Below are 12,922 nucleotides of genomic sequence, written 5' to 3'. Positions count from 1 at the left end.
TTTCTTTTCAATAAAGTCTGATATGCGTTAATTTGGGAGATAATCAAGGTGCATGTTTTACAAATACCTTTTTTAGTTGGACAGTGACAACTTAAAATTGTTATTCACTGATTATTTCAGAACTTCATTTTGCTTTGTTGTATATTCTGTGACTATCTATATTATTATACATGTTGCTAGAAAAGCTTTAGGAGACACAGGCTGTGACAAGCACAAATGAAGGGAAATACTAAAAACCTGAAAAATCAGTTGTTTCTTCTTAGGGATTCTTTCAAGTCAATTTTTAAGTCAGCACAGATCCCCGATTCGAGGGTGCACCTTTGATATGTTAGCAGGGTGCAAGCTAACTCCTCCTAGTTTGCAGAAGCAGTAATGTGACTTGAGAGAGGTTCAGTTCAATATTTAGAATAGAGGGGGAACTCTACTCCCTTTGTAACAGCTGCTTTCATATATGTAAAACAAAATGCCCTCCTTTTACTTGTTCCTGTTTTGGCATGTGCAGTCTTCTACACATACACAGGAAAGCAAAATAAACACATGTACCATGTAGAAGAATGCTCTTACAGAAAGCTATGAAATGCAAAATTTTGTGTGGTGTATCTTTCTTGTCCAAGTACACAAATTAAATAGAAAAAGTAGTTTTAAAGGTCAGTGATTTGTGGAACATATCCAAGGGAAAAGGAATGAAAAAAATTTTGAAATCTCAATTAACTTATCATCCTGACAGCTTTTTTCATTGTGCAGATTTCTGTTACTTCTTGCAGAAAAAGGAAGTACTCTTTTGTAATTTTGTCTGAAGGGAATGTACAAGATGCATTTATGGAATGCACTGCACCTTACTGAACCTAGCAGGGTTGCCTGTGGAAGGGCTTCAGTCCAGGCAGGTCACAGAATATTATCTATGCAGAGAGGCAGAAGACTCAAACTGCATTATTGTTTGATATCTTGTGGTAGAAATGAATCCACAGCCAACTACACCTTTTCTTCCCCCAACCTTTCCCTAAGAAATTTATGGGTTTTTATTGTTATATGGAAGTATTTTATCATCTAAGTGAGAATACATCCTCCATTAAAATGAAGCAATACTGCATAGAGTATTGATGTGTATTTTATGACTTTATGGGGAGCACAGAGCTTTTCTCAAGAACACAGGATTTTGCAATGGCTTCTTTAAAAGATTAAAGGCAAAGTGATTCAGAGATTTCAAGAGCCCTGTTGCCACTTGTTCCAATTCTTCAAATACAGGTAAATCTCAGCATCAAGTCTCTGCAGTTTGGAGATGTGCATGTAAGGTAACTCATGGATTTAAAATCTCACTCCAAATCCATTACTGTGAAGCACTAGACATCCAAATGTCATGAACATGCTTGTTTATAGTAACCTTTTGTATGCACTGTCCTCTTCTGCACTGAGTCAGCCAGAGGCTGCAAGTCTAAAGAAATGCCCATTGCAAATCTCAGTGAAATGAACTTTCTGCCATGTACTTTTGAGTTTAAATGTTTCTTTAATCCATATTTCATAGCAAGTTTTTGGACAATCAGGCTTCCTTGTATGTTTTCTGAAGTGCCAGTGTAGGAATGTCACATTTCCGTTTTTCTTCAAATCTTATCTTACTTTCCTGTGGGTATTTTCAGGAGTGGAAGTCCCCATTTTGCATAAAACCTTAGGAGAGGGAACATTAATTTAAAAGCAGGAAAATGCTGACATTTTACAATTGCATGATCTAATTCCAGTGAAGACTTTCTGCACATCAATTTCTTTGCTTTCCCTCCCTCAATAAATATTCTGTTTATGCAGGAACTATTCTCAGTGCCAGATTCAAGCAGTGCAGAATCCTGCAAAAGCTTTGCTCTGTAGCAAATCCCTCTGGAGCTTTAACTAGGACCTCCAAGTTGTCTGTTTGCCTTGTCCAGCAGATGGGCACATAGAGAAGAAATTTTATATTCCAGGAAACGAGTTTGTATCACCCCATTGATTAGGGACATCTGAATACTAATTTGATTTGCATTATAGATGACCTTGATGAGAGTAAAGTGATGTACAAATTGAACAGTGCAATGGGTATTCTGTGTGCTCTATTTTCTTTTTAAAATGTGATTGTTTAGTCTTTGAAGAGTTGGAGTACTTTTTGGTGAACTTTGTTACTGAGGAACATTAGCGAACTCCTGTGTCTTTGACAGAATACAAATATTCCATGTGAATTCTGGGTGTGTAGGGCATGGCATCTGTGCAGAGCTGATGCGTTGCTCATTAGAACTTGCTATATTGCAGTATGGAGTGCCAGCAAAACTGCAAGAGAGGGGGTCTTTCATCTGTACAGCTTTGTTTTCAAACCTTCCTGAGAAAATGATCGTACATGAGGATCATAGTTTAGATGAATTCATCATTTATAACAGTAATTGTTGTGAAGGTGCTTCAGCCTAAATAAATCCACAGAAGTGTGGCTATGTGTATTGTTAAATATTCTGCTTCCATATTACTGTAGTGTTTCTGCTGGTGACTTGACTCTTCCAGGCAGAGGTAGTCTTGTATAACTCAGGCTTTGCCTGGATTACTTGCATTGCACATTGATAGGTCTGTGTTGGTATGTTAATTCTGTCTTCATGGGGATTTTATGGGGGTACTGTAGATGTATAATCTGCACACTCTGAACTTATATATTACCTATCATGCTTTCCATTGATCTCCAGGCTATCCGGTGCACTCTCGTGAACTGTAGTTGTCAGTGTTTCAAACCTGGAAAAATAAATCAGCGACAATGTGACCAATGCCGGCATGGATGGGTAGCGCATGGTAATATCTGTTTTTACAATCTACAGAAAACCATTTAGGATCCTCATAACTATTTACATGCTTTTTGTGTCACTCCTCAACCCCCACCCCAATATTAGTTGCATTTCATTTTCTCTTTCTCAGGACTCAAGTTTATTTACATTTTGTGATTTTAATTTTCAGCCCTGAGCAAACTAAGGATTCCAAATCTCTACCCATCAAGCCAAGTAGAAATAGTTCAATCCAATGTTGTCTTTGATATCAGTAGCCTCATGTTGTACGGAACCCAAGCCATTCCTGTGCGCCTTAAAATTCTGCTCGATCGGCTTTTCAGTGTTCTGAAGCAGGAAGAGGTGATACAGATTCTCCATGCTCTGGATTGGACACTGCAGGATTATATACGTGGATATGTGCTACAGGTATTTAGAGGGGCATTTAAAATAGAAATATGACAGTTAAGTAGTTTTCTATCTTAATCTTCTCAGTGGTTCGCAATGTGTTAACAGTGTGGCACATCTGAAAGGCAGTAATAAACCTGTACGAGCTTAATGCCAGGAAAGAAAGGGTGGATTTCTACTGATTGGTTTATTTTTTAGTTGAACTTAATTGAAATCTTTCTACTTGCCCAAATCTAACAACAAAGGTACGCAAAAATAAAAATCAAAAGTTACTGGTAAAGTATCAAAGTAAAGGCTTTTGAACTTGTTCCAGTATTATTTAAACAGTGAGTTTGCTTTTATACAGCAGAATAATACATCAAGAAATAAACTTACCATTATTTAAAACACCAGGGACAATATTCATCTCTGGTAGTGCTATCGACTTTACTGGAGCTGCAGCCAGAGTGTATTTGGCCCTATGTGCTTACACTGATGTTAGTCCTTGCTGCTGTGGAAGTTACCTTTTATGTAAAGTAACATTATGATCTTACATTATGACATGAATCAATATTTAATGGTCTTGATAATCTTGCTTTTTAGTGTTAGGATTAAAAATATGGAATCAATTACCTTGAACCTCTATCACATGAAAAATTTATAATGTTACGTTCTTCATCATCTTAGAAACTCTTACATGCACTGTGAAAAATCTCAGTAGGCCATCAAATACATGTTCTGTGATAAAATATTTATTGTAGTTATTGGGAAAAGTTAGGCATAGCTAGAGTTTGAAAGAACTCCAACACTAGTGTAATTACAGCTGTGCTCTGTGAAAACTGGCAATAGATCAATATAGGTTCATTTGTTCTCTGATCTTAGTTGCTTGGAAGATTATTAAACTTGCAATGAAAGAATACTTGACTTAAATGAGGAGCTAAATCTTGGTCTGATTGCTCCATCTCTTCTGTCTATACTTACAGGATACTATCTGTTGTTCAAATAACGTGTCTTAATTTTTGTGCAAAAAAATAGTTTATTGGAAAGTATTACTGTCAGTTCAGGAAGAAATAATATCACCAGTGTGATAAAATTTGGAAGAAATTATCACAGAATTCACATTAATCTCATTAAATTGAATGTTTTTAATTTTTTTGCTAAAGAATAAATTTTAGTCCCTAAAAAACATGAGAGATTTGAGGGGAAGTGTTTTTTGTTTGCCTTAACTAATGTCTAACTCATTTAAATATTTTTGGCTTCAGGATGCTTCAGGAAAGGTGTTGGATCACTGGAGCATAATGACCACTGAAGAAGAACTGGCTACTTTGCAGCAGTTCCTTCGCTTTGGAGAAACTAAGTCCATTGTAGAGTTAATGGCAATTCAAGAGAAAGAAGGGCAGTCGATCATAATACCACCACCAACTGCCAATTTGGATATTAGGGCATTCATTGAGAGCTGCAACCCACACAGTCCTAATTTTTCTGCTTCCTTGGACAAAATGAGTCCCACCAACATTCATCCCTTTGAGAATATTGTAAATAACATGGCTTTCATGCTGCCGTTTCAGTTTTTCAGTCCAGTGCCTCCACCTTTGATAGGTTCACCACCAGAAAGACATTTGATTGAGCAAGGTCAAGACCATAGCAACGAAACCAAACAAGATCTTCAGATACCATTTTCTGAAAGCAGTTTCTTAACTTCTAGTTCTGCACCATTTCAAGTTGAAAATGAGAGGAGCATAAATGGTCCAGATATCACTAAAACAGAAGATGATGCCCTTTTAAGTGATTCCAGTTCACATAATACAGCAGCCAAGCTTGAAATGACAGCACTATCACCAGAAAACAAAATGAAATCTGTTGAAAAAAATGCTGGGCCAAGGAAAGGGCGTGTCTTCTGCACTGCATGTGAAAAAACATTTTATGATAAAGGTACTTTGAAAATACATTACAATGCTGTTCATCTGAAGATAAAGCACAAATGCACCATTGAGGGCTGCAATATGGTGTTTAGCTCATTGCGTAGTCGAAATCGTCATAGTGCAAATCCTAACCCCAGACTCCATATGCCAATGAACAGAAATAACAGGGATAAAGATCTAAGAAATGGTTTGACCATTGCTGGACCTGGAGATAGTAAAAGGACAGAATTTACAATTTTAACTCCGGATAGCAGAACTATTTCCAGCTATGCCAGCTCTTGTACAGATTCAAAAGGCCAGGCTGGATTTTCCAGTGTTGGACATAACGGTGTCCTCTTTCCAAACCTGAAGACAGTACAGCCTGTTCTTCCTTTTTACCGTAGTCCAGTCACACCAGCTGAACTTGCCAATACTCCAGGTACTCTTCCTTCTCTGCCTCTTGTTTCTTCCTCAATACCAGAGCAGCTTGTTTCCAATGAATTGCCATTTGACATGCTCCCCAAGAAGAAGTCTCGTAAGTCCAGTATGCCCATTAAGATAGAGAAAGAAGCTGTTGAGACACCCAATGAAAGTAGCGATGTTGCCAGTTCTGAAGATGATTCACGCCTGCAGGGGGTAAGCGATGGAGAGCTTGAGACCTGTGAGCATAAGATAGAGAAGCGGGTGACCGACAGGGTGGAAAAGCACCCCCATTCAGGTAATTCATGGAAATCTCTCTCTGGGGTAGAGGGCCCAAAGTATTTTGAATCTGTCTTTGCACCAAATAACAAATACATCGAGGATATCTCTGAGAATGAATTGCAACACTGTGAGAAAGAGGTTAAACCAGAAGAAAACCAACCATTAAAAATAGTTTCCCATGAGATTATATATGAAGATCCAAAACACCACCACAGTGATGTTATAAAACCAATGACTGAACCCCCCATGTATATTAAAGAGCAGTCAAAGCACAGGATTCCTAAAAATGACTGCCCTGAATTGCAACACCACTTGCTGACCGGGGGCTTTTTCAGCACTTTGTCAAACAGGGGTGCTGCCATTCCTTGTTTTGAAGACTCTAAAGATATGGATCATGTCAGTCAACATGCACTAGGGATTCAGAAGGAAGAAAGCCGCTTTCATTGTGACATCTGTAAGAAGACTTTTAAAAACCCTTACAGTGTAAAAATGCATTTCAAAAATGTACATCTCAAAGAAATGCATATTTGCACAGTTGAGGGCTGTAATGCTGCTTTCCCTTCTCGTAGAAGTCGAGACAGGTAAGAAAATTATAAACAAAATTGTATTTATTTTACCATCACAATGGAGCCTAATTTGAAATTAAAATGAGTGTTTGAGGAATGGAGCCTACAAATATTTTCTGTGTATCCTCGTATAGCAGGTATGATAACTTATCAGAATATTCTTGAAATGAAAATCCATTGAAAGAAACATTTCCTTTCCACAGGACTACAAGGTATTAAATAAAGCCATGAAAATTTCATAACTGATAAAAACTACAGTAGTTGAAAGAATACTTTAGTACATAAAGGGAAAGCCATAGGGGTATGAATTCAGCAATTTACCAGTAGATGCATGTGTGGACTTACATGTTTAATATGTACTTTCATGTACATTTTAATGTATATAGGGTTTTTAAAGAAAAAGCAATGGGGTCAATTTAGGAAATCTTTACTTGCCCTTGTCCTTTCTTTACTCAAGGATTTGGAACAGACTGGTGAGAAAAAGCCCATAAGAAAAGCAAGATTAGTCTTTGTCAGCCCAAAATTAACCTTATGTAGTGGTAGTCAAACTAACACTATCTGGTGTTTACCCATATCAGTAGTGCTTTTCTGTGAGATCAAATACTAATTTCTAAACTCAAGCATGAGCTTGATTCAGTTTAATGTTCATTTCAGTACTGTATTTCTGTAATTCATTTTATTTCAGCCTCTTATGCACATAAACTGAGCAACGAGAGCCAAAGCTTTGTTGCTGACCATCAGTAATGTATCTGAAGTGGTCAGTGATAAGTAACACACCTATTCAAGTGCAACAAAGTGTTGCAAGTTTACCAAGTGTGTAGGGGTGTTAGAGCAGCTTTTGGCTGCAGGAAGCATGCCTGGATAGTAGTTCAGAGTGACACGAGGTTTAGATTGTCTGTAATCTGCTAGGAGTGCTGGAGCCAGCTGATGCAATCCAGAGAGGATGAGCTGGTCTCTGAGGAGTGGCCGCTGCATCTGAGATGCACAGATTCATCTGCTGTTGGCAGGGCTTCATACCCTGCTGCCTGCATCTTTCCAGATGTGAATTCCTCTCCACTGTAATTGTGATATGGGCCACAGGAAAGAAGGCCAGCAGTAAGATTTGCATTCACATGCCACAAATTCCTTCCCACACCAATATGTTGAGATAAGTTTTCACATAGGTGCTTTTGGAAGATGGGTTTAAAAAAAAAAGGCAAGTGAGATCAGAAGACATTTTACAAGCTTTGTACAAAACAATAGTTATTTGTAGCAGCTTTACAGATGTTTCTAGACTTTAACATAGAGTAGTGTGACTAAATATTTGTGTGCCTTTTTGAACAATTCATGGTTCTGTTTAAACCATGATGGCAAGGAGAAAGACAAATGTTTTGTTTGTATTACAATAAACTCAGACTTCTAGACAGAGCCTGTAAGTTCCCAGTGAGCTGATTGATAATATTCAATGAGGAGCAGTGATTCTGTATGTTTTGGTGGTTTTAAACTGAAGCCAGAGATGCCCATTTGAAAACTGCAAGTTGCATATAATTCAATTTCCCTTTTTCGAGGAAACTCCTGTCAAGAAAAGGTTCTGTACTGATGTGTACAGCTGCATCCTGGACATGGTTGCAGTACATTAAATCATCAACATTTTTTATAGATTCAGATGTCAATCCTTTCCTGCTTTGTCCATTGGGAAAGAATCTTGTTTCTTACGCACCTCAGTCCGTTCTCTGATCTCAGTTCAGTTTACAGGTTTTTAGTCTGTCCCCCACCTCTTTTAGACTTAGCACTAGATCTAGCAGAGCAGACAGTACCCCCAGTGCAGGTGATTGCTGTAGAGTTATTGCAAAGAATTTGATACATGCCAGTGCAAGCAAGTTCAGAAACCCACTCACGTGTAAATTGTCCATGTGCACTCCCAGTGTGGTAGTTGGTCAAATCTGAAGTATACAATTCATGCATGCTACTAAATATTGATTTTCCCTTTCTTTGTTTATGATCATTATGAAACAGCTGTTAAGTGAGGTGAAACACTTTCTTGCTAAGCTTGTCTTTGTTCTTCTAGACATAGTTCAAACCTAAATCTTCATCATAAACTTCTGACTAAAGATACACTGGAATTCAACAACCATTTCAATGCAACATACCTCTTGAAAGATATGGCTAAGGAGTTTTGCCAAGATGTCTCTTTAAAACAACACGTTGGACGTACTTCTGTAATCTTCAAAGGAATGAACAGAACAGGCAGCTACATTTTTCCAGTGAGCAAAATTGCAGAACCCTGTTCTGAGAGTTATGGATATGATCCATTAAATGATGGAGCTGTTCTGGACCTAAGCACTACTTCCAGCATTAAATCTGAAAGCAGTGCTCATTCTTCTTGGGATTCTGATGGAGGAAGTGAAATATGCACCATGCCCTTGGATGATAGTGATGAAAGCTGTGAAGGACCCAGCCTAATGCCCAATGATGAACTCTACCAAGACTGTACTCTAATTGAGAAAGCTAATCAAAACTTTATCAACTTACCTTCCAGTTTGCCAATAACTTGTCATATATGTCAGAAAACATACAGTAATAAAGGAACTTTCAGGGCTCATTACAAAACTGTGCATCTCCGCCAGCTCCACAAATGCAAAGTCCCAGGTTGCAACACAATGTTTTCATCTGTTCGCAGTCGGAACAGGCACAGTCAAAACCCCAATCTGCACAAAAGTCTGGCTGGGTCACCAACTAGCTTACATTAAGATCAGACTGATCTTAATTTATTTCTGCTAAGAATTAATCATTTCAATTGAGGAATGTGTTAACATTAGTTTTATTTAAGCTCATTTGACTTCTAGTTCACTCAACAACCACAAATTCTTTCCTCCTGTGTGTGCTCTCCAGCAGTTTCAGTTAGCAAAGCTTGGTGCTGTAGTTTTTGTGCAATTGTTTGATGTTGAACAGCTAAAACTTCTGTAAGGAAAAGAAGGCATCTTAGAAATGGGGGAAATAGGGAGATATTAATTAAAGTGTTTCTGATACCTGTGAAGTATTACTTGCCACAATGGGAGCGTCAAATGAGAACCATCATTGCTTGTGTTTACATGTTAAATGGGTTGTTGTGTTGTGTAAGAAATGAGTAATGATTAGGGTGAGTTTCCTCTGGTTGGGTTGAGAATTTTGAGGCTGCCATTTCATTCCTGAGATGTTAGTCTGAAAGTGACTTGCTGTGTTAGTAGAAGAGAATATATGTACTTAACTATATCCCAAAATCCAAAGGAGAAAATACAAATTTGGGAAAACTGCATAAAGTCCAAATCTGAAAATCCTGCAGTCCTTACTCTTTAAGTTTGCAATTCACTTCAGTAAAGATTATAGTATTTTGGATTTCTTAGAATTTAATACCATTTGCTTTGCAGGAAAGGGTGCTACTTAACTTGTTGGCAGAATAGCCTGAATAAATCTGAGACATTCTGATAAATTGTAGTGGTAGAAAGAATGAATAGGTTAAGCTAAAATTTCTAAACTATAGCAAATGCATCCATAAAATAAGGGGGGAAGTAAGCCCTTTAATTTAAAATGCACTTACTGAGTTCTACTTTCAGAAAGAGAAAAATTTTTGTTAGAAATAGGAGGGGAAAAAAAGGGAAAAAATCCCCAACCAAATGTCCAAACTGCTTAGGAGTTGGAGGGTGCAATTCTAAGCCTCTGAGAGAAAGTGATAAAATGGATGCAGCAGATACACCTTCTATGATGCAGCAGTTGTTTTCTCTTACCAGTGGGGGATAACATGTGTTGATCTTTGTAACTATAGAAGAATGCTTATTCTCATTCACACTTCTTTTTTTTATAAGAACTTTGTTCAATATCTTAAAATGTTTCATATCTTTGAGGTTGCCCCTGTAACAGTATTCTGCATTACGTTCTATGCACTTAAGAAGAATGGCCTTGCATTGTATTTAAAAACACTTTAATATTTAATTTGTAGTCACATCATACAAATGCTGTGTGTGTACTTGTGGTGTGTCCTTTTTCAATCATTTGCAAAAAGGAAAAGAAATAAGAAAGCAAGTGTTACAGTACCTTTTTTACTTTATTCCACCAGTGGAAATCTGTTGATCAATTCTAGTATGCAAGCATGACATTGACAGCACAATCTGTACATATTATACCAAAGTGCTTACAGTATTTGTGGTTTCTAGAACTAGTCTAGTTTTCCAGTATAACTGGATCTTAGTCTTTTTTTCATTTTTGTGACTGAATAAAAATAGACTGAAATTCAGGATTTCCTATGTATGTAGAAAGAATAGTACAATGCTATTGCCATATGTCTTGATGTTTAACTTATTCTAAAAAATACTATGGTATTGTAACCATTTCATATTGTATAAAAGAAACAAACGTGGATTGATTATTTCACCAATTCTTTTGAAAACTGGTTTGTGTGTGAGTATGGGTTATGCAAGGAAAAAAATGACACAGTTGTAAATGTTTGTGCTCACTAGAAATGGTTTCCATGCATTGTGTAAAGTAATCTTATATTTTTTTAATTTACTGTAGGTTTATGTGATATTTAAAATAATGCATTTGTGCTTGAAGCCGTCAGGAAAAAATATTAGCCTGCAGAAAGTTGTGCCATTGCTTTGAGGTTTTGTGTTCTGGGGGGAATCTGTGTTTTGGTTTTTTGGGGGGAGTAGAGTGGTGTTTGTTTTGTTGAGGTTTTTTTCATTGTTGTTTTCTTTGGATTTTTAGTAGAAACTCCTATCAGTGGGGGTCATAGTTTGAAAGCTAAGGGCACAATCACAGGAGACACAATTGCTCCCAGCCTTTTGATAGTATAAATCAATTATTTGTTATCCAGCTATTTCAAGCTCTTTTTTTTTATACATATATATACATATATATATATATAAACCTCTTTGTTTAATCATTAACTGTTTTTTTTGAAACAAAATGTGATGTAAACAAATGTAATGCCCATTTACTTAGTTTTCACTGTGTCAAAAAAAAGAAACACATTTGTATACCCGAATAATTTTGTATGTGTTAATAAAAACCAATAATAATGCATCTGGTTGATTCAGAAAAGTAGGCTTTTTTTGCTTGAAAATACTGCTATTCTTAATTTTTGTTTTAAAAAAAGAAATTCTTCTGTCTGTAGAGAGCACTGGTTTGACAATGGTACTAACTTATTCCATAATAAGGAAGTGTCATTATATTAATGAGCCATTAGAAGTAATGTAATAAACGTTGTCAGATATTTTATTGATTTTTTTTTTTTCTTTGTGCAGTAGGCAAGGGTTGAGGTTCATTTAAAAGCTGTCAACTAAACAGAAGGTAAACATCTCATCATTGAGATCTACACTGAAAGATATTTTGTGCCCTCTTTATTCTTTATACTTTGGAAGGGTTTGGTGGGGGGTTTTTTTTGGAAGGGTTATTTCTCAAAAATCTGGACAGGATGGGAGATTTCTCAGAATAGGCTAACCCTTAGTACCCCTAGAGCAGCATATGTATCTCATGAAGCGTTTGTGTAGCTCCCTCCTCCTAATGACCACAATGTGGCTGGACCAAGCCTTGACATCTCCTGTTAGTTTTAAATACGTGTGATGCTTATAGCAGCCCGTATCACATATTCACCACAGATGTTGAAGGAAGGAACTTCACTTCAGAATAGTAGTACCATTATTTTTGGAGCTTTTCAGAGTCAGTCTGGAGAGCTGAAGCAGCTTCCCCTGGCTGGGGCTCAATTCCAGAGATGTTCAATCTGTGAGTATGTGCAGTTGGGGGCTCAAATCTTTGCCTGATATTTGAACTGGGCCTGGGCATGCCCACCCTTGATACTTGAGTATGTTGCTCCTTTTTTATTTTTATCTCTTTTTTCTTCTCCCTTAGAAAACAAGAACTTCAAAAACTGGATCCTGTCGTCTTTCTGTGACTCCAGAGGAGAAGGCACGGGTGCACACTTGGGGGTTGTCACTCTGAGCTTCCAGTTTCAGAACACAGGTATTCTGAATAGTTTGTGGTAGCAAATCTATGTCCCTCTGGAACAGTGAGTGTCCTGGAGCTTACAGGAGTATTTGCAAAAATCTATTTTGAATGGAGTGTAAGGGATCTGTTTTTATAGCCCCAGTTTTCTAAGTACTTTAAAAAGAACTGTGGCAAAACCAGAGGCTGTTGTTTCTAGTGAATCTTTACTGAAGTTATACACTGCAAAACCCAGCAAAGTGGAGAAACAAGTTCTGAAAATACCTGTCTGATGCCCTGAATTGAATAGGGAAGCCTAAAAAACAGCTAAATTACTTGGACTTAATCCAGGGATTTTTAAGTAGAGTGCCAGGTCCTCCTTGAAAAGGGTTCATGAGCAATTTCTGATTAATCAGCAAGCATAGATTTAAGAAAAGTAGCTAAACTAAAAACACCTTTAGAGTTTGAGATACAGCCCATAAGGATTCCATTCAACCTGCAAGTGAGCATTCATTTCCAAGCTGAAATGAGAGTTTGAACTGGGAAGGAGGCAGCAGTGCAATAAGAGGAGGAAGGTTGGATCAAAGGTTTTGTTCAGCATTTACTGGCAGCCCCCCTGATTTGATGGAAGGGCAAGACACAGTTTGAAGTAGAATTAAGTATGCATAGC

At 37.3% G+C, this 12,922-nt stretch overlaps 1 protein-coding gene across 1 annotated transcript; it reads left to right on the top strand.

Annotated features, from left to right (window-relative positions):
• Positions 1-2,669: 2,669 nt before the first annotated feature.
• On the top strand, positions 2,670-11,554 carry BNC1 (basonuclin 1). Its single transcript, XM_053988706.1, has 4 exons — positions 2,670-2,793; positions 2,956-3,191; positions 4,412-6,333; positions 8,366-11,554. Exons 1-4 carry the CDS (start codon positions 2,670-2,672, stop codon positions 9,045-9,047), a joined length of 2,964 nt encoding a protein of 987 aa, XP_053844681.1. The 3' UTR covers positions 9,048-11,554.
• Positions 11,555-12,922: the final 1,368 nt, after the last annotated feature.

The sequence above is a fragment of the Vidua macroura genome, chromosome 12, assembly GCF_024509145.1.
Source record: "Vidua macroura isolate BioBank_ID:100142 chromosome 12, ASM2450914v1, whole genome shotgun sequence".
Lineage (NCBI taxonomy): Eukaryota > Metazoa > Chordata > Aves > Passeriformes > Viduidae > Vidua > Vidua macroura.
This window is presented reverse-complemented; position numbering and strand designations above follow the sequence as displayed.